This window comes from Hemiscyllium ocellatum, chromosome 1, assembly GCF_020745735.1.
Source record: "Hemiscyllium ocellatum isolate sHemOce1 chromosome 1, sHemOce1.pat.X.cur, whole genome shotgun sequence".
Taxonomy (NCBI): Eukaryota; Metazoa; Chordata; class Chondrichthyes; order Orectolobiformes; family Hemiscylliidae; genus Hemiscyllium; species Hemiscyllium ocellatum.
This window is the reverse complement of record NC_083401.1, coordinates 8,400,539-8,424,652: the sequence shown is the minus strand read 5'-3', so window position 1 is coordinate 8,424,652 and position 24,114 is coordinate 8,400,539. Positions and strand designations below refer to the sequence as shown.

The 24,114-nt window shown below is 42.4% G+C and overlaps 1 protein-coding gene across 1 annotated transcript in view; it reads right to left on the bottom strand.

The window, feature by feature from the left end:
• Nucleotides 1-24,114, bottom strand: part of zgc:64106 (uncharacterized protein LOC393348 homolog) — a 110,338-nt gene that overhangs the window by 20,355 nt on the left and 65,869 nt on the right. Inside the window, exon 4 of the mRNA XM_060827940.1 lies at nucleotides 2,201-2,392. Coding sequence (XP_060683923.1) covers nucleotides 2,201-2,392 — 192 coding nt within the window. The remainder of the gene's footprint in view (nucleotides 1-2,200; nucleotides 2,393-24,114) is intronic.

Below are 24,114 nucleotides of genomic sequence, written 5' to 3'. Positions count from 1 at the left end.
CGCTCTGGAGCAGTAGCTCAAGAGCAACCACCATGAAGAAAAGCAACCCCTGGGACCAACCGGGAGAGGACAACCAGATGATCATCGCCTCATGGATCAAGGTCAAGATCTGGTGTGGTGAGATATAATCGTCCAGCGTTAAGGTAAAGTTCTAGATCGTTGATTTGATTTATAGTGTAAATTGTTACTTTATAGTGTATTTTGTTGTTCTAGTATTAACTGTGACAAATGAATGAATATTATTGTTTATTATAACTAAGAGTTGACTTGCAGTTCTTTTGCTGGATATGTGTTAAAACACACCATGTAGCAGGCACAACATCTGTCATGCAAACACTTTTCAAGATGTTGCTAGATATTTCTCCCAGTTCTAGTTACTGGAGAATTGATCAATGCGCTGCAACTATGACTGATAACTTTCTTATGCAACCATGGCCCGAGTTTAAATAAAACACAGTCCATTCTTTGATCCAGGCCATTGTGATGCAGATGAGGGGTTTGCATCAGAATGGTAAATGTACAGTCAAATGTACGAGGGAGTATACCGCATAATCGGCGGACAGTGAGAGCCTTTTTCCAAGGATGGTGAGGATAACACAAGGGGCATAGCTTCAAATTGAGGGGCAATAGATGTACGACAGATGTCAGAGTTAGTTTCTTTACTCAGAGAGTCGTAGGGGCATGGAACGCACTGCCTGCAACAGTTGTAGACTCTGGATTAGTGGTGCTGAAAGAGCACAGCAGTTCAGGCAGCATCCACTCACCAACTTTACGGGCATTTAAATGGTCATTGGATGAACATATAGATAAGAATGGAATTGTGTAGGTTAGATGGGCTTCAGATTGGTTTCACAAGGCGGCGCAACATTGAGGGTCAAAGGGCCTGTACTGTGCTGCAATGTTCTATGTTCTATGTTCTACTTTCTCTAGCTTCCACATCCTTCTCCACAGTAAACACTGATGCAAAATACTCATACTTTAGTATGTCCCCCAACGCCTGTGGTTCCCCACATAGGTTGTCTTGCTGATCTTTAAGGGGCCTATTGTCTCCCTAGTTACTCTTTTGTCGTAATGTATTTGTAGAATCCCTTTGAATTCTTCTTAACCCTACTTTGCCAAAGCTATCTCATGTCCCCTTTTTACTCTCCTGATTTCCCTCTTGAGTACACTCCTACTGCCTTTATACTCTTATAGAGTTTCACTCGATTTATCCTGTCAACACCTAAGATTTGCTTCCTTCTTTTTCTGAACCAAACCCTCAATTTCTCTCGTCATCCAGCATTCCCTACACCTACCAGCCTTCCCTTTCACCCTGACAGGAATATACTATCTCTGGACTCTTGTTATCTCATTTCTGAAGGCTTCCCATTTTCGAGCTGTCACTTTACCTGCGAACATCTGCCTCCAATCAGCTTTTGAAAGTTCTTGGATGAGTGGTGCTGGAAGACCACAGCAGTTCAGGCTGTAGCTGTGCTCTTCCAGCACCACTAATCCAAAATCTGGTTTCCAGAATCTGCAGACATTGTTTTTACTTTTTTGCCTAATACCGTCAAAATTAGCCTTCCTCCAATTTAGAACTTTAACTTTTCGATCAAGTCTATCTTTTTCCATCACTATTTTAAAACTAATAGAACTATGGTCGCTGGCCCCAAATGCTTCCCCCTACACACTTCAGTCACTTGCCCTGTCTGATTTAAAGATTATCCCTTTTCCAACAGTCCTTCCTTTTCACTGGGATATATTTTTGCTGAGTGCTGTGACAAATCACTTTGAAAGTCCTCCACTGTTCCTCAACTGTCCCACCATATAGTCAATCTTTGTTCCCAGTCTATCTTAGCCAACTCCTTCCTCATCCCATTGTAGTCTCCTTTTTTTAAGGACAGGACCCTGATATTGGATTTTACTATCTCACCCTGGATCTGAATTTAAATTCAAACCCATGATGTTATTATTGGGTGGCCTCTAGACTACACCTATCAGTGAACTTTCCTATTTCTAATTTCCACCAACATTGATTCTATCTTTTTCTCCAATAAACCTATAACATCGCTCACAAAACTATACAATTGCACCAATAGCTTGTGCAGTCTCCTACTACAATATTCAATATGTGGCCCTTTTTGATGGAAAGTGTTGGATGTGTCAGTATATAAAAGGCTCAGACCCACATCAGTCTCAGCCTTCAGAGTGCTATTCATACCTGTCTGCTGGAGTTGCTGAGACAGTTCCATGGTAAATAATACATTCATCAGTTTGGTGTTGTTGTACATCCCATCCCTTCGGGATGTCTGCACATTCTCCCCTTTAAAATGCCTAAAGTCGACCTTCCCAGAACTGTGGTTCATCGAAGAGACATTCACAATCCGGGCATTTGCAGAACGTTTCAGCAAATCTGGTGATGAATAATGATAGAGTGAGTGATTGGGTGAACATGGTCATTAAGTGAAGACAAATGGTGATAAGGGAGTGAAGACGAGTGATGAACGATGAATGATGTGAAGATAAAGATGGATCGGAGATGATGATGATAGTCGGACGACGATGATGAGTGAGTGAAGATGAATAACGGCAGAGTGAAGATGATGACAAGCAAATATGTTGTTTGAGTGATGATTGTGATTGAGTGACAGTGATGATTGAGTTAAGATGGTGATTGAGTGAAGATAGTGATTGAGTGATGATGATTGAATAGATGATTGAGTGATGATGATGATTGAATGAGGATGGTGATTGAATGGCGATGGTGATTGAGTGAGGATGGTGATTGAGTGAGGATGGTGATTGAGTGAGGATGATGATTGAGTAGATGATTGAGTGAAGATGGTGATTGAGTATTGATAATGATTGAGTAGATCTTTAAGTGAAGATGATGATTGAGAAGATGATTGAGTGAAGATGGTGATTGAGTTAAGATGGTGACTGAGTGTTGATGATCGAGTGACAATGGTGATTGAGTGATGATAATGATTGAGATGATTGAGTGGCGATGGTGATTGAGTGATGATGGTGATTGACTGATGATGATGATTGAGTAGATGATTGAGTGAAGATGGTGATTGAGTGATGATGGTGATTGAGTGACGATGATGATTGAGTGAGGATGGTGATTGATGATGATGATTGAGTGGCAATAGTGATTGAGTGAGACGATGATGATTGAGTAGAGTATTGAGTGATGATGGTGATTGATTGACAATGATGATCGGGTGACGATGGTGATTGAGAAAGATGGTGATTGAGTGGCAATGGTGATTGAGTGGCGGTGGTGATAATGATGATTGAGTGAGGATGGTGACTGAGTGGCAATGGCGATTGAGTGAGGATGGTAATTGAGTGACGATGGTGATTGAGTGGCGATGGTAATGAACTGATGAAGGTGATTGTGTGAGGATCGTGATTGAGTGATGATGGTGTTTGAGTGGCGATGGTGATTGAGTGAGGATGGTGAATGAGTGATGATAGTGATTGAGTGAGGATGGTGATTGAGTGAGGATGGTGATTGATTGACAATGATGATCGGGTGACGATGGTGATTGTGTGAGGATGGTGATTGAGTGGCGATGGTGATTGAGTGATGATGGTGATTGAGTGACGATGATGATTGAGTGATGATGGTGATTGAGTGAGGATGGTGATAGAGTGAGGATGGTGATTGAGTGGCGATTGTGATTGAGTATTGATGGTGATTGAGTGATGATGGTGATGATTGAGTGAGGATAGTGATTGAATGACGATGATGATTGAGTGATGATGGTGATTGAGTGAGGATGGTGATTGAGTGAGGATGGTGATTGTGTGGCGATGGTGATTGAGTGGCAATGGTGATTGAGTGACGATGTTGATCGAGTAGAATATTGAGTGATGATGGTGACTGATTGACAATGATGATCGGGTGACGATGGTGAATGAGTGATGATGATGATTGTGTGAGGATGGTGATTGAGTGATGATGATGATGATTGAGTGGCAATGTGTTTGAGTGACGATGGTGATTGAGTAGAATATTGAGTGATGATGGTGATTGATTGACAATGATGATCGGGTGACGATGGTGATTGAGTGAGGATGGTGATTGATTGACGATGATGATTGAGTGACAATGGTGATTGACTGGCGATGGTGACTAAGTGATGATGCTGATTGAGTGAGGATTGTGATTGAGTGATGATGGTGACTGAGTGGCGATTGTAATTGAGTGATGATGGTGATTGAGTGACAATGATGACTGAGTGATTATGGTGATTGGGTGAGGATGGTGATTGAGCAATGATGGCGATTGAGTGAGGATGGTGATTTAGTGATGTTGGTGATTGAGTGAGGATGGTGATTGAATGATGATGATGATTGAGTGATGATGGTGATTGAGTGAGGATGGTGATTGAGTGAGGATGGTGATTGAGTGGCGATGGTGCTTGTGTGGCAATGGTGATTGAGTGACGATGTTGATCGAGTAGAATATTGAGTGGTGATGGTGATTGATTGACAATGATGATCGGGTGACGATGGTGATTGAGTGAGGATGATGATTGAGTGAGGATGGTGATTGAGTGATGATGGTGAATGAGTGATGATGATGATTGAGTGAGGATGGTGATTGTGTGAGGATGGTGACTGAGTGACGATGATGATTGAGTGATGATGACGATTGAGTGATGATGATGATTAAGTGAGGATGGTGATTGAGTGATGATGGTGATTGAGTGAGATGGTGATTGAGTAACGATGATGATTGAGTGATGATGATGAAAAAGTGATGATGGTGATTGAATGAGAATGGTGATTGAGTGGCGATGATGATTCAGGAGGGTGATTGAGTGATGATGATGATTGAGTGAGGATTGTGATTAGTGAGAATGGTGATTGAGTGGTGATTGTGATTGAGTATTGATGGTGATTGAGTGATGATGATGATGATTGAGTGAGGATGATGATTGAGTGAGGATGGTGATTGAGTGAGGATGGTGATTGAGTGATGATGATGAGTGAGTAATGATGGTGATTGAGTGATGATGATGATGATTGAGTGGCAATGGTGATTGAGTGATGATGGTGATTGAGTGACAATGATGATCGAGTAGAATATTGAGTGATGATGGTGACTGATTGAAAATGATGTTAGGGTGAGCATGGTGATTAAGTGAGGATGGTGATTGAGTGACGATGATGATTGAGTGATGATGGTGATTGAGTGATGATGATGACTGAGTGATGATGGTGATTGAGTGACGATGATGATTGAGTAATGATGGTGATTGATGATGATGATTGAGTGGCAATAGTGATTGAGTGAGACGATGATGATTGAGTAGAATATTGAGTGATGATGGTGATTGATTGACAATGATGATCGGGTGACGATGGTGATTGAGAAAGATGGTGATTGAGTGGCAATAGTGATTGAGTGGCGATGGTGATAATGATGATTGAGTGACGATGGTGATTGAGAAAGATGGTGATTGAGTGGCGATGGTGATTGAGTGAGGATGGTGATTGAGTGAGGATGGTGATTGAGAAAAGATGGTGATTGAGTGAAGATGGTGATTGAGTAATGATGGTGATTGAGTGAGGATGGTGACTGAGTAGATGATTGAGTGAAGATGATGATTGAGTAGATGATTGAGTGAAGATGGTGATTGAGTGTTGATGATTGAGTAGATCTTTGAGTGAAGATGGTGATTGAGTTAAGATGGTGACTGAGTGTTGACGATTGAGTGACAATGGTGATTGAGTGATGATGATGATTGAGTGGCGATGGTGATTGAGTGTGGATACTGATTGAGTGAGGATGGAGATTGAGTGATGATGGTGATTGAATGTTGAGGGTGATGGAGTGCCGATTGTGATTGATTAAGGATGGTGATTAGTGCCGATGATGATAGAGTGACGATGATGATTGAGTGAGGATGGTGATTGAGTGATGATGGTGATTGAGTGAGGATAATGATTGAGTGAGGATGGTGATTGAGTGGCGATAGTGATTGAGTGATAATGGTGATTGAGTGAGGATGGTGATTGAGTGATGGTGATGATTGAGTGAGGATGATGATTGAGTAATGATGGTGATTGAGTAGACGATTGAGTGAAGACGATGATTGAGTAGATGATTGAGTGAAGATGGTGATTGAGTGAGGATGGTGATTGAGTGAGGATGGTGATTGAGTGATGATGGTGATTGAGTGAGGATGGTGATGGAGTGGCGATTGTGATTGAGTAAGGATGGTGATTGAGTGACGATGATGATTGAGTGAGGATGGTGATTGAGTGATGATGGTGAATGAGTGATGATGATGATTGTGTGAGGATGGTGATTGAGTGATGATGATGATGATTGAGTGGCAATGTGTTTGAGTGACGATGGTGATTGAGTAGAATATTGAGTGATGATGGTGATTGATTGACAATGATGATCGGGTGACGATGGTGATTGAGTGAGGATGATGATTGAGTCAGGATGGTGATTTAATGAGGATGGTGATTTTAACGACGATGATGATTGAGTGATGATGGTGATTGAGTGATGATGGTGATTGAGTGATGATGGTTATTGAGTGATGATGGTGAGTCAGTGACAATGATGATTGCGTGATGATGGTGATTGAGTGATGATGGTGATTGAGTGGCGATGATGATTGAGTGGCGATGATGATTGAGTGGCGATGGTGATTGAGTGATGATGATGATTGAGTCAGGATGGAGATTCAGTGATGATGGTGATTGAGTGAGGATGGTGATTGAGTGAGGATGGTGATTGAGTCAGGATGGTGATTGAGTGACGATGATGAGTGAGTGATGATGGAGGATGAGTGATGATGGTGATTGAGTGGCGATGGTGATTGAGTGAGGATGGTGATTGATTGACGATGATGATTGAGTGAGGATGGTGATTGAGTGACAATGGTGATTGACTGTCGATGGTGACTAAGTGATGATGGTGATTTTTTAGTGAGGATCGTGATTGAGTGATGATGGTGATTGAGTGGCGATGGTGATTGAGTGATGATGGTGATTGAGTGACGATGATGATTGAGTGATGATGGTGATTGAGTGAGGATGGTGATAGAGTGAGGATGGTGATTGAGTGGCGATTGTGATTGAGTATTGATGGTGATTGAGTGATGATGATGATGATTGAGTGAGGATAGTGATTGAATGACGATGATGATTGAGTGATGATGGTGATTGAGTGAGGATGGTGATTGAGTGAGGATGATGATTGTGTGGCGATGGTGATTGAGTGGCAATGGTGATTGAGTGACGATGTTGATCGAGTAGAATATTGAGTGATGATGGTGACTGATTGACAATGATGATCGGGTGACGATGGTGATTGAGTGAGGATGATGATTGAGTCAGGATGGTGATTTAATGAGGATGGTGAATTTAACGACGATGATGATTGAGTGATGATGGTTATTGAGTGATGATGGTGAGTCAGTGACAATGATGATTGCGTGATGATGGTGATTGAGTGATGATGGTGATTGAGTGATGATAGTGATTGAGTGAGGATGGTGATTGAGTGGCGATGATGATTGAGTAGAATATTGAGTGATGATGGTGATTGATTGACAATGACGATCGGCTGACGATGGTGATTGAGTGAGGATGATGATTGAGTGAGGATGGTGATTGAGTGATGATGGTGAATGAGTGATGATGATGATTGAGTGATGATGGTGAATGAGTGATGATGATGATGATTGAGTGGCAATGTGATTGAGTGACGATGGTGATTGAGTAGAATATTGAGTGATGATGGTGATTGATTGACAATGATGATCGGGTGACGATGGTGATTGAGTGAGGATGATGATTGAGTCAGGATGGTGATTTAATGAGGATGGTGAATTTAACGACGATGATGATTGAGTGATGATGGTTATTGAGTGATGATGGTGAGTCAGTGACAATGATGATTGCGTGATGATGGTGATTGAGTGATGATGGTGATTGAGTGATGATAGTGATTGAGTGAGGATGGTGATTGAGTGGCGATGATGATTGAGTAGAATATTGAGTGATGATGGTGATTGATTGACAATGACGATCGGCTGACGATGGTGATTGAGTGAGGATGATGATTGAGTGAGGATGGTGATTGAGTGATGATGGTGAATGAGTGATGATGATTGAGTGAGGATGGTGATTGAGTGATGATGATGATTGACTGAGGAATAATGATTGAGTGAGGATGATGATTGAGTGAGGATGGTGATTGAGTGAGGATGGTGATTGAGTGAGGATGATGATTGAGTGAGGATGATGATTGAGTGAGGATGGTGATTGAGTGATGATGGTGATTGAGTGAGGATGATGATTGAGTGAGGATGGTGATTGAGTGGCGATAGTGATTGAGTGATGATGGTGATTGAGTGAGGATGGTGATTGAGTTAGGATGGTGATTGAGTGAGGATGATGATTGAGTAACGATGGTGCTTGAGTGATGATGATGATTGAGTGATGATGATGATTGAGTGATGATGATGATTGAGTGAGGATGGTGATTGAGTGAGGAGGGCGATTGAGTGCGGATGGTGATTGAATGGCGATGGTGATTCAGTGAAGATGGTGATTGTGTGGCAATGGTGATTGAGTGGCGATGATGATCGAGTAGAATATTGAGTGATGATGGTGATTGATTGACAATGACGATCGGGTGACAATGGTAATTGAGTGAGGATGATGATTGAGTGAGGATGGTGATTTAATGAGGATGGTGATTTTAATGACGATGATGATTGAGTGATGATGGTAATTGAGTGATGATGGTTATTGAGTGAGGATGGTGATTCAGTGACGATGATGATTGAGTGATGATGGTGATTGAGTGATGATGGTGATTGAGTGGCGATGATGATTGAGTGATGATGGTGACTGAGTGATGATGGTGATTCAGTGACGATGGTTATTGAGTGAGGATGGTGATTCAATGACGATGATGATTGAGTGATGATGGTGATTGAGTGATGATGGTGATTGAGTGAGGATGGTGATTGAGTGACGATGATGATTGAGTGGCGATGGTGATTGAGTGATGATGATGATTGAGAAAGGATGGAGATTCAGTGATGATGGTGATTGAGTGAGGATAGTGATTGAGTCAGGATGGAGATTGAGTGACGATGATGAGTGAGTGATGATGGAGGATGAGTGATGATGGTCATTGAGTGGCGATGGTGATTGAGTGAGGATGGTGATTGATTGACGATGATGATTGAGTGACAATGGTGATTGACTGGCGATGGTGACTAAGTGATGATGCTGATTGAGTGAGGATTGTGATTGAGTGATGATGGAGATTGAGTGATGATGGTGACTGAGTGGCGATTGTGATTGAGTGATGATGGTGATTGAGTGACAATGATGACTGAGTGATGATGGTGATTGGGTGAGGATGGTGATTGAGCAATGATGGCGATTGAGTGAGGATGGTGATTTAGTGATGTTGGTGATTGAGTGAGGATGGTGATTGAATGACGATGATGATTGAGTGATGATGGTGATTGAGTGAGGATGGTGATTGAGTGAGGATGGTGATTGAGTGGCGATGGTGCTTGTGTGGCAATGGTGATTGAGTGACGATGTTGATCGAGTAGAATATTGAGTGGTGATGGTGATTGATTGACAATGATGATCGGGTGACGATGGTGATTGAGTGAGGATGATGATTGAGTGAGGATGGTGATTGAGTGATGATGGTGAATGAGTGATGATGATGATTGAGTGAGGATGGTGATTGTGTGAGGATGGTGACTGAGTGATGATGGTGATTGAGTGAGATGGTGATTGAGTAACGATGATGATTGAGTGATGATGATGAAAAAGTGATGATGGTGATTGAATGAGAATGGTGACTGAGTGGCGATGATGATTCAGGAGGGTGATTGAGTGATGATGATGATTGAGTGAGGATTGTGATTAGTGAGAATGGTGATTGAGTGGTGATTGTGATTGAGTATTGATGGTGATTGAGTGATGATGATGATGATTGAGTGAGGATGGTGATTGAGTGAGGATGGTGATTGAGTGATGATGATGAGTGAGTAATGATGGTGATTGAGTGATGATGATGATGATTGAGTGGCAATGGTGATTGAGTGATGATGGTGATTGAGTGACAATGATGATCGAGTAGAATATTGAGTGATGATGGTGACTGATTGAAAATGATGTTAGGGTGAGCATGGTGATTAAGTGAGGATGGTGATTGAGTGACGATGATGATTGAGTGATGATGGTGATTGATGATGATGATTGAGTGGCAATAGTGATTGAGTGAGACGATGATGATTGAGTAGAATATTGAGTGATGATGGTGATTGATTGACAATGATGATCGGGTGACGATGGTGATTGAGAAAGATGGTGATTGAGTGGCAATAGTGATTGAGTGGCGATGGTGATATTGATGATTGAGTGACGATGGTGATTGAGAAAGATGGTGATTGAGTGGCGATGGTGATTGAGTGAGGATGGTGATTGAGTGAGGATGGTGATTGAGAAAAGATGGTGATTGAGTGAAGATGGTGATTGAGTAATGATGGTGATTGAGTGAGGATGGTGACTGAGTAGATGATTGAGTGAAGATGATGATTGAGTAGATGATTGAGTGAAGATGGTGATTGAGTGAAGATGGTGATTGAGTGTTGATGATTGAGTGACAATGGTGATTGAGTGATGATGATGATTGAGTGGCGATGGTGATTGAGTGTGGATACTGATTGAGTGAAGATGGAGATTGAGTGATGATGGTGATTGAATGTTGAGGGTGATGGAGTGCCGATTGTGATTGATTAAGGATGGTGATTAGTGCCGATGGTGATAGAGTGAGGATGGTGATTGAGTGATGATGGTGATTGAGTGAGGATAATGATTGAGTGAGGATGGTGATTGAGTGGCGATAGTGATTGAGTGATAATGGTGATTGAGTGAGGATGGTGATTGAGTGATGATGGTGATTGAGTGAGGATAATGATTGAGTGAGGATGGTGATTGAGTGGCGATAGTGATTGAGTGATAATGGTGATTGAGTGAGGATGGTGATTGAGTGATGGTGGTGATTGAGTGAGGATGATGATTGAGTAATGATGGTGATTGAGTAGACGATTGAGTGAAGACGATGATTGAGTAGATGATTGAGTGAAGATGGTGATTGAGTGAAGTTGGTGATTGAGTGTTGATGATTGAGTGACAATGGTGATTGAGTGATGATGATGATTGAGATGATTGAGTGGTGATGGTGATTGAGTTGGATACTGATTGAGTGAGGATGGTGATTGAGTGATGATGGTGATGGAGTGGCGATTGTGATTGAGTAAGGATGGTGATTGAGTGATGATGATGACTGAGTGAGGATGGTGATTGAGTGATGATGGTGATTGAGTGAGGATGGTGATTGAGTGGCGATAGTGATTGAGTGATGATGGTGATTGAGTGAGGATGGTGATTGAGTGAGGATGGTGATTGAGTGAGGATGATGATTGAGTAACGATGGTGCTTGAGTGACGATGATGATTGAGTGATGATGGTGATTGAGTGATGTTAATGATTGAGTGAGGATGGTGATTGAGTGAGGAGGGTGACTGAGTGCGGATGGTGATTGCGTGAGGAGGGCGATTGACTTCGGATGGTGATTGAATGGCGATGGTGATTGAGTGACGATGATGATCGAGTAGAATATTGAGTGATGATGGTGATTGATTGACAATGATGATCGGGTGACGACGGTGATTGAGTGAAGATGATGATTGAGTGAGGATGGTGATTTAATGAGGATGGTGATTTTAACAACGATGATGATTGAGTGGCGATGATGATTGAGTGATGATGGTGATTGTGTGAGGATGGTGATTGAGTGGCGATGATGATTGAGTGGCGATGGTGATTGAGTGATGATGATGATTGAGTCAGGATGGAGATTCAGTGATGATGGTGATTGAGTGAGGATGGTGATTGAGTCAGGATGGTGATTGAGTGATGATGATGAGTGAGTGATGATGGAGGATGAGTGATGATGGTGATTGAGTGGCGATGGTGATTGAGTGAGGATGGTGATTGATTGACGATGATGATTGAGTGAGGATGGTGATTGAGTGACAATGGTGATTGACTGGCGATGGTGACTAAGTGATGATGCTGATTGAGTGAGGATCGTGATTGAGTGATGATGGTGATTGAGTGACGATGATGATTTAGTGATGATGGTGATTGAGTGGCGATGGTAATTGAGCGATGATGGTGATTGAGTGAGGATGGTGATTGAGTGAGGATGGTGATTGAATGACGGTGATGATTGAGTGATGATGGTGAGTGAGTGACGATTTTGATCGTGTAGAATATTGAGTGATGATGGTGACTGATTGACGATGATCGGGTGATGATGGTGATTGAGTGAGGATGATGATTGAGTGAGGATGGTGATTGAGTGATGATGGTGATTGAGTGATGATGGTGATGGAGTGGCGATTGTGATTGAGTAAGGATGGTGATTGAGTGATGATGATGATCGAGTGACGATGTTGATTGAGTGATGATGGTGATTGAGTGATGATGGTGATTGAGTGAGGATGATGATTGAGTGAGGATGATGATTGAGTGAGGATGGTGATTGAGTGATGATGGTGATTGAGTGAGGATGATGATTGAGTGAGGATGGTGATTGAGTGGCGATAGTGATTGAGTGATGATGGTGATTGAGTGAGGATAGTGATTGAGTAACGATGGTGCTTGAGTGACGATGATGATTGAGTGATAATGATGATGATTGAGTGATGATGATGATTGAGTGAGGATGGTGATTGAGTGAGGAGGGCGATTGAGTGCGGATGGTGATTGAGTGAGGAGGGCGATTGAGTGCGGATGGAGATTAAATGGCGATGGTGATTGAGTGAAGATGGTGATTGTGTGGCAATGGTGATTGAGTGGCGATGATGATCGAGTAGAATATTGAGTGATGATGGTGATTGATTGACAATGATGATTGGGTGACGATGGTGATTGAGTGAGGATGATGATTGAGTGAGGATGGTGATTTAATGAGGATGGTGATTTTAACGACGATGATGATTGAGTGATGATGGTGATTGAGTGATGATGGTTATTGAGTGATGATGGTGATTCAGTGACAATGATGATTGCGTGATGATGGTGATTGAGTGATGATGGTGATTGAGTGGCGATGATGATTGAGTGATGATGGTGATTGAGTGAGGATGGTGATTGAGTGATGATAGTGATTGAGTGAGGATGGTGATTGAGTGGCGATGATGATTGAGTGGCGATCGTGATTGAGTGATGATGATGATTGAGTCAGGATGGAGATTCAGTGATGATGGTGATTGAGTGAGGAGGGTGATTGAGTCAGGATGGTGATTGAGTCAGGATGGTGATTGAGTGACGATGATGAGTGAGTGATGATGGAGGATGAGTGATGATGGTGATTGAGTGAGGATGGTGATTGATTGACGATGATGATTGATTGAGGATGGTGATTGAGTGACAATGGTGATTGACTGTCGATGGTGATTAAGTGAGGATGGTGATTGAGTGATGATGGTGATTGAGTGACGATGATGATTGAGTGATGATGGTGATTGAGTGAGGATGGTGATAGAGTGAGGATGGTGATGGAGTGGCGATTGTGATTGAGTATTGATGGTGATTGAGTGATGATGATGATGATTGAGTGAGGATAGTGATTGAATGACGATGATGATTGAGTGATGATGGTGATTGAGTGAGGATGGTGATTAAGTGAGGATGGTGATTGTGTGGCGATGGTGATTGAGTGGCAATGGTGATTGAGTGACGATGTTGATCGAGTAGAATATTGAGTGATGATGGTGACTGATTGACAATGATGATCGGGTGACGATGGTGATTGAGTGAGGATGATGATTGAGTGAGGATGGTGATTGAGTGATGATGGTGAATGAGTGATGATGATGATTGTGTGAGGATGGTGATTGAGTGATGATGATGATGATTGAGTGGCAATGTGTTTGAGTGACGATGGTGATTGAGTAGAATATTGAGTGATGATGGTGATTGATTGACAATGATGATCGGGTGACGATGGTGATTGAGTGAGGATGATGATTGAGTCAGGATGGTGATTTAATGAGGATGGTGATTATAACGACGATGATGATTGAGTGATGATGGTGTTTGAGTGATGATGGTTATTGAGTGATGATGGTGAGTCAGTGACAATGATGATTGCGTGATGATGGTGATTGAGTGATGATGGTGATTGAGTGGCGATGATGATTGAGTGATGATAGTGATTGAGTGAGGATGGTGATTGAGTGGCAATGATGATTGAGTGGCGATGGTGATTGAGTGATGATGATGATTGAGTCAGGATGGAGATTCAGTGATGATGGTGATTGAGTGAGGATGGTGATTGAGTTAGGATGGTGATTGAGTCAGGATGGCGATTGAGTGACGATGATGAGTGAGTGATGATGGAGGATGAGTGATGATGGTGATTGAGTGGCGATGGTGATTGAGTGAGGATGGTGATTGATTGACGATGATGATTGAGTGAGGATGGTGATTGAGTGACAATGGTGATTGACTGTCGATGGTGACTAAGTGATGATGGTGATTTTTGAGTGAGGATCGTGATCGAGTGATGATGGTGATTGAGTGGCGATGGTGATTGAGTGATGATGGTGATTGAGTGACGATGATGATTGAGTGAGGATGGTGATTGAGTGAGGATGGTGATAGAGTGAGGATGGTGATTGAGTGGCGATTGTGATTGAGTATTGATGGTGATTGAGTGACAATGGTGATTGACTGTCGATGGTGACTAAGTGATGATGGTGATTTTTGAGTGAGGATCGTGATTGAGTGATGATGGTGATTGAGTGGCGATGGTGATTGAGTGATGATGGTGATTGAGTGACGATGATGATTGAGTGATGATGGTGATTGAGTGATGATGGTGATTGAGTGAGGATAGTGATTGAATGACGATGATGATTGAGTGATGATGGTGATTGAGTGAGGATGGTGATTGAGTGAGGATGGTGATTGTGTGGCGATGGTGATTGAGTGGCAATGGTGATTGAGTGACGATGTTGATCGAGTAGAATATTGAGTGATAATGGTGACTGATTGACAATGAAGATCGGGTGACGATGGTGATTGAGTGAGGATGATGATTGAGTGAGGATGGTGATTGAGTGATGATGGTGATTGAGTGATGATGATGATTGTGTGAGGATGGTGAATGAGTGATGATGATGGTGATTGAGTGGCAATGTGATTGAGTGACGATGGTGATTGAGTAGAATATTGAGTGATGATGGTGATTGAGTGAGGATGGTGATTGAGTGGCGATGATGATTGAGTGATGATGGTGATTGAGTGAGGATGGTGATTGAGTGATGATGGTGATTGAGTGAGGATGGTGATTGAGTGGCGATGATGATTGAGTAGAATATTGAGTGATGATGGTGATTGATTGACAATGACGATTGGGAATGATGATGATTGACTGAGGAATAATGATTGAGTGAGGATGATGATTGAGTGAGGATGGTGATTGAGTGATGATGGTGATTGAGTGAGGATGGTGATTGAGTGAGGATAATGTTTGAGTGAGGATGATGATTGAGTGAGGATGGTGATTGAGTGATGATGGTGATTGAGTGAGGATGATGATTGAGTGAGGATGGTGATTGAGTGGCGATAGTGATTGAGTGAGGATGGTGATTGAGTAACGATGGTGCTTGAGTGACGATGATGATTGAGTGATAATGATGATGATTGAGTGATGATGATGATTGAGTGAGGATGGTGATTGAGTGAGGAGGGCGATTGAGTGCGGATGGAGATTGAATGGCGATGGTGATTGAGTGAAGATGGTGATTGTGTGGCAATGGTGATTGAGTGGCGATGATGATCGAGTAGAATATTGAGTGATGATGGTGATTGATTGACAATGATGATCGGGTGACGATGGTGATTGAGTGAGGATGATGATTGAGTGAGGATGGTGATTTAATGAGGATGGTGATTTTAACGACGATGATGATTGAGTGATGATGGTGATTGAGTGAAGATGGTGATTGTGTGGCAATGGTGATTGAGTGGCGATGATGATCGAGTAGAATATTGAGTGATGATGGTGATTGATTGACAATGATGATCGGGTGACGATGGTGATTGAGTGAGGATGATGATTGAGTGAGGATGGTGATTTAATGAGGATGGTGATTTTAACGACGATGATGATTGAGTGATGATGGTGATTGAGTGATGATGGTTATTGAGCGATGATGGTGATTCAGTGACAATGATGATTGCGTGATGATGGTGATTGAGTGATGATGGTGATTGGCGATGATGATTGAGTGATGATGGTCATTGAGTGTGGATGGTGATTAAGTGATGATAGTGATTGAGTGAGGATGGTGATTGAGTGGCGATGATGATTGAGTGGCGATGGTGATTGAATGATGATGATGATTGAGTCAGGATGGAGATTCAGTGATGATGGTGATTGAGTGAGGATGGTGATCGAGTGGCGATGGTGATTGAGTGATGATGGTGATTGAATGACGATGATGAGTAAGTGATGATGGAGGATGAGTGATGATGGTGATTGAGTGAGGATGGTGATTGATTGACGATGATGATTGAGTGAGGATGGTGATTGAGTGACAATGGTGATTGACTGTCGATGGTGACTAAGTGATGATGCTGATTGAGTGAGGATCGTGATTGAGTGATGATGGTGATTGAGTGATGATGGTGATCGAGTGGCGATGGTGATTGAGTGATGATGGTGATTGAGTGACGATGATGATTGAGTGATGATGGTGATTGAGTGAGGATGGGGATAGAGTGAGGATGGTGATTGAGTTGCGATGGTGTTTGAGTGATGATGGTGATTGAGTGACGATGATGATCGGGGGAACGATGGTGATTGAGTGAGGATGATGATTGAGTGAGGATGGTGATTGAGTGAGGATGGTGATTGTGTGGCGATGGTGATTGAGTGGCGATGGTGATTGAGTGGCAATGGTGATTGAGTGACGATGTTGATCGAGTAGAATATTGAGTGATGATGGTGACTGATTGACAATGATGATCGGGTGACGATGGTGATTGAGTGAGGATGATGATTGAGTGAGGATGGTGATTGAGTGATGATGGTGAATGAGTGATGATGATGATTGTGTGAGGATGGTGATTGAGTGATGATGATGATGATTGAGTGATGATGGTAATTGAGTGACGATGGTGATTGAGTGGCGATGGTAATGAAGTGATGATGGTGATTGAGTGAGGAACGTGATTGAGTGATGATGGTGTTTGAGTGGCGATGGTGATTGAGTGAGGATGGTGAATGAGGGATGATAGTGATTGAGTGAGGATGGTGATTGAGTGACGATGATGATTGAGTGAAGATGGTGATGGAGTGATGATGGTGATTGAGTGAAGATGGTGATTGAGTAATGATGGTGATTGAGTGAGGATGGTGATTGAGTAATGATGGTGATTGAGTGAAGATGATGATTGAGTAGATGATTGAGTGAAGATGGTGATTGAGTGAAGATGGTGATTGAGTGTTGATGATGATTGAGTAGATCTTTGAGTGAAGATGGTGATTGAGTTAAGATGGTGACTGAGTGTTGACGATTGATTGACGATGATGATTGAGTGATGATGATGATTGAGATGATTGAGTGGCGATGGTTATTGAGTGTGGATACTGATTGAGTGAGGATGGTGATTGAGTGATGATGGTGATTGAGTGAGGATAATGATTGAGTGATGGTGGTGATTGAGTGGCGATAGTGATTGAGTAATGATGGTGATTGAGTGAGGATGGTGATTGAATGAGGATGATGATTGAGTAACGATGGTGATTGAGTAGATGATTGAGTGAAGATGATGATTAAGTAGATGATTGAGTGAAGATGGTGATTGAGTGATGATGGTGATTGAGTGTTGATGGTTGAGTAGATCTTTGAGTGAAGATGGTGATTGATTGACAATGACGATTGGGAATGATGGTGATTGACTGAGGAATAATGATTGAGTGATGATGGTGATTGAGTGACGATGATGATCGGGGGAACGATGGTGATTGAGTGAGGATGATGATTGAGTGAGGATGGTGATTGAGTGACAATGATGATTGAGTGATGATGGTAATTGAGTGACGATGGTGATTGAGTGGCGATGGTAATGAAGTGATGATGGTGATTGAGTGAGGATCGTGATTGAGTGATGATGGTGATTGATTGACAATGATGATCGGGTGACGATGGTGATTGAGTGAGGATGGCGATAGAGTGAGGATGGTGATTGAGTGGCGATTGTGATTGAGTATTGATGGTGATTGAGTCAGGATGGAGATTCAGTGATGATGGTGATTGAGTGAGGAGGGTGATTGAGTCAGGATGGTGATTGAGTCAGGATGGTGATTGAGTGACGATGATGAGTGAGTGATGATGGAGGATGAGTGATAATGGAGGATAAGTGATGATGGAGGATGAGTGATGATGGTGATTGAGTGAGGATGGTGATTGATTGACGATGATGATTGAGTGAGGATGGTGATTGAGTGACAATGGTGATTGACTGTCGATGGTGACTAAGTGATGATGCTGATTGAGTGAGGATGGTGATTGAGTGATGATGGTGATTGAGTGATGATGGTGATTGAGTGACGATGATGATTGAGTGATGATGGTGATTGAGTGAGGATGGTGATTGAGTGAGGATGGTGATTGTGTGGCGATGGTGATTGAGTGGCAATGGTGATTGAGTGACGATGCTGATCGAGTAGAATATTGAGTGATGATGGTGACTGATTGACAATGATGATCGGGTGACGATGGTGATTCAGTGAGGATGATGATTGAGTGAGGATGGTGATTGAGTGATGATGGTGAATGAGTGATGATGATGATTGTGTGAGGATGGTGATTGAGTGATGATGATGATGATTGAGTGGCAATGTGTTTGAGTGACGATGGTGATTGAGTAGAATATTGAGTGATGATGGTGATTGATTGACAATGATGATCGGGTGACGATGGTGATTGAGTGAGGATGATGATTGAGTGATGATAGTGATTGAGTGAGGATGGTGATTGAGTGGCGATGATGATTGAGTGGCGATGGTGATTGAGTGAGGATGATGATTGAGTCAGGATGGAGATTCAGTGATGATGGTGATTGAGTGAGGATGGTGATTGAGTGATGATAGTGATTGAGTGAGGATGGTGATTGAGTGGCGATGATGATTGAGTGGCGATGGTGATTGAGTGAGGATGGTGATTGAGTGAGGATGGTGATTGTGTGGCGATGGTGATTGAGTGGCAATGGTGATTGAGTGACGATGTTGATCGAGTAGAATATTGAGTGATAATGGTGACTGATTGACAATGAAGATCGGGTGACGATGGTGATTGAGTGAGGATGATGATTGAGTGAGGATGGTGATTGAGTGATGATGGTGATTGAGTGATGATGATGATTGTGTGAGGATGGTGAATGAGTGATGATGATGGTGATTGAGTGGCAATGTGATTGAGTGACGATTGTGATTGAGTAGAATATTGAGTGATGATGGTGATTGAGTGAGGATGGTGATTGAGTGGCGATGATGATTGAGTGATGATGGTGATTGAGTGAGGATGGTGATTGAGTGATGATGGTGATTGAGTGAGGATGGTGATTGAGTGGCGATGATGATTGAGTAGAATATTGAGTGATGATGGTGATTGATTGACAATGACGATTGGGAATGATGATGATTGACTGAGGAATAATGATTGAGTGAGGATGATGATTGAGTGAGGATGGTGATTGAGTGATGATGGTGATTGAGTGAGGATGATGATTGAGGATGGTGATTGAGTGGCGATAGTGATTGAGTGAGGATGGTGATTGAGTAATGATGGTGCTTGAGTGACGATGATGATTGAGTGATAATGATGATGATTGAGTGATGATGATGATTGAGTGAGGATGGTGATTGAGTGAGGAGGGCGATTGAGTGCGGATGGTGATTGAGTGAGGAGGGCGATTGAGTGCGGATGGAGATTGAATGGCGATGGTGATTGAGTAGAATATTGAGTGATGATGGTGATTGATTGACAATGATGATCGGGTGACGATGGTGATTGAGTGAGGATGATGATTGAGTGAGGATGGTGATTTAATGAGGATGGTGATTTTAACGACGATGATGATTGAGTGATGATGGTGATTGAGTGATGATGGTTATTGAGCGATGATGGTGATTCAGTGACAATGATGATTGCGTGATGATGGTGATTGAGTGATGATGGTGATTGGCGATGATGATTGAGTGATGATGGTCATTGAGTGAGGATGGTGATTAAGTGATGATAGTGATTGAGTGAGGATGGTGATTGAGTGGCGATGATGATTGAGTGGCGATGGTGATTGAATGATGATGATGATTGAGTCAGGATGGAGATTCAGTGATGATGGTGATTGAGTGAGGATGGTGATCGAGTGGCGATGGTGATTGAGTGATGATGGTGATTGAATGACGATGATGAGTGAGTGACGATGGAGGATGAGTGATGATGGTGATTGAGTGAGGATGGTGATTGATTGACGATGATGATTGAGTGATGATGGTGATTGAGTGACAATGGTGATTGACTGTCGATGGTGACTAAGTGATGATGCTGATTGAGTGAGGATCGTGATTGAGTGATGATGGTGATTGAGTGATGATGGTGATCGAGTGGCGATGGTGATTGAGTGATGATGGTGATTGAGTGACAATGATGATTGAGTGATGATGGTGATTGAGTGAGGATGGGGATAGAGTGAGGATGGTGATTGAGTTGCGATGGTGATTGAGTGATGATGGTGATTGAGTGACGATGATGATCGGGGGAACGATGGTGATTGAGTTAGGATGATGATTGAGTGAGGATGGTGATTGAGTGAGGATGGTGATTGAGTGAGGATGGTGATTGTGTGGCGATGGTGATTGAGTGGCGATGGTGATTGAGTGGCAATGGTGATTGAGTGACGATGTTGATCGAGTAGAATATTGAGTGATGATGGTGACTGATTGACAATGATGATCGGGTGACGATGGTGATTGAGTGAGGATGATGATTGAGTGAGGATGGTGATTGAGTGATGATGGTGAATGAGTGATGATGATGATTGTGTGAGGATGGTGATTGAGTGATGATGATGATGATTGAGTGATGATGGTAATTGAGTGACGATGGTGATTGAGTGGCGATGGTAATGAAGTGATGATGGTGATTGAGTGAGGAACGTGATTGAGTGATGATGGTGTTTGAGTGGCGATGGTGATTGAGTGAGGATGGTGAATGAGGGATGATAGTGATTGAGTGAGGATGGTGATTGAGTGACGATGATGATTGAGTGAAGATGGTGATGGAGTGATGATGGTGATTGAGTGAAGATGGTGATTGAGTAATGATGGTGATTGAGTGAGGATGGTGATTGAGTAATGATGGTGATTGAGTGAAGATGATGATTGAGTAGATGATTGAGTGAAGATGATGATTGAGTGGCGATCGTGATTGAGTGTTGATGATGATTGAGTAGATCTTTGAGTGAAGATGGTGATTGAGTTAAGATGGTGACTGAGTGTTGACGATTGATTGACGATGATGATTGAGTGATGATGATGATTGAGATGATTGAGTGGCGATGGTTATTGAGTGTGGATACTGATTGAGTGAGGATGGTGATTGAGTAATGATGGTGATTGAGTGAGGATAATGATTGAGTGATGATGGTGATTGAGTGGCGATAGTCATTGAGTGATGATGGTGATTGAGTGAGGATGGTGATTGAATGAGGATGATGATTGAGTAACGATGGTGATTGAGTAGATGATTGAGTGAAGATGATGATTGAGTAGATGATTGAGTGAAGATGGTGATTGAGTGATGATGGTGATTGAGTGTTGATGGTTGAGTAGATCTTTGAGTGAAGATGGTGATTGATTGACAATGACGATTGGGAATGATGGTGATTGACTGAGGAATAATGATTGAGTGATGATGGTGATTGAGTGACGATGATGATCGGGGGAACGATGGTGATTGAGTGAGGATGATGATTGAGTGAGGATGGTGATTGAGTGACAATGATGATTGAGTGATGATGGTAATTGAGTGAGGATGATGATTGAGTGAGGATGGTGATTTAATGAGGATGGTGATTTTAACGACGATGATGATTGAGTGATGATGGTGATTGAGTGATGATGGTTATTGAGTGATGATGGTGATTCAGTGACAATGATGATTGCGTGATGATGGTGATTGAGTGATGATGGTGATTGAGTGGCGATGATGATTGAGTGATGATGGTGATTGAGTGAGGATGGTGATTGAGTGATGATAGTGATTGAGTGAGGATGGTGATTGAGTGGCGATGATGATTGAGTGGCGATCGTGATTGAGTGATGATGATGATTGAGTCAGGATGGAGATTCAGTGATGATGGTGATTGAGTGAGGAGGGTGATTGAGTCAGGATGGTGATTGAGTCAGGATGGTGATTGAGTGACGATGATGAGTGAGTGATGATGGAGGATGAGTGATAATGGAGGATAAGTGATGATGGAGGATGAGTGATGATGGTGATTGAGTGAGGATGGTGATTGATTGACGATGATGATTGAGTGAGGATGGTGATTGAGTGACAATGGTGATTGACTGTCGATGGTGACTAAGTGATGATGCTGATTGAGTGAGGATGGTGATTGAGTGATGATGGTGATTGAGTGATGATGGTGATTGAGTGACGATGATGATTGAGTGATGATGGTGATTGAGTGAGGATGGTGATTGAGTGAGGATGGTGATTGTGTGGCGATGGTGATTGAGTGGCAATGGTGATTGAGTGACGATGTTGATCGAGTAGAATATTGAGTGATGATGGTGACTGATTGACAATGATGATCGGGTGACGATGGTGATTCAGTGAGGATGATGATTGAGTGAGGATGGTGATTGAATGATGATGGTGAATGAGTGATGATGATGATTGTGTGAGGATGGTGATTGAGTGATGATGATGATGATTGAGTGGCAATGTGTTTGAGTGACGATGGTGATTGAGTAGAATATTGAGTGATGATGGTGATTGATTGACAATGATGATTGAGTGGCGATGGTGATTGAGTGAGGATGATGATTGAGTCAGGATGGAGATTCAGTGATGATGGTGATTGAGTGAGGATGGTGATTGAGTCAGGATGGTGATTGAGTCAGGATGGTGATTGAGTGACGATGATGAGTGAGTGATGATGGAGGATGAGTGATGATGGTGATTGAGTGGCGATGGTGATTGAGTGAGGATGGTGATTGATTGACGATGATGATTGAGTGAGGATGGTGATTGAGTGACAATGGTGATTGACTGTCGATGGTGACTAAGTGATGATGGTGATTTTTGAGTGAGGATCGTGATTGAGTGATGATGGTGATTGAGTGGCGATGGTGATTGAGTGATGATGGTGATTGAGTGACGATGATGATTGAGTGATGATGGTGATTGAGTGAAGATGGTGATAGAGTGAGGATGGTGATTGAGTGGCGATTGTGATTGAGTATTGATGGTGATTGAGTGATGATGATGATGATTGAGTGAAGATAGTGATTGAATGACGATGATGATTGAGTGATGATGGTGATTGAGTGAGGATGGTGATTGAGTGAGGATGGTGATTGTGTGGCGATGGTGATTGAGTGGCAATGGTGATTGAGTGACGATGTTGATCGAGTAGAATATTGAGTGATGATGGTGACTGATTGACAATGAAGATCGGGTGACGATGGTGATTGAGTGAGGATGATGATTGAGTGAGGATGGTGATTGAGTGATGATGGTGAATGAGTGATGATGATGATTGTGTGAGGATGGTGATTGAGTGATGATGATGATGATTGAGTGGCAATGTGATTGAGTGACGATGGTGATTGAGTAGAATATTGAGTGATGATGGTGATTGAGTGACAAAGATGATTGAGTGATGATGGTGATTGAGTGATGATGATGATGATTGAGTTGCAATGGTGATTGAGTGACGATGATGATTGAGTAGAATATT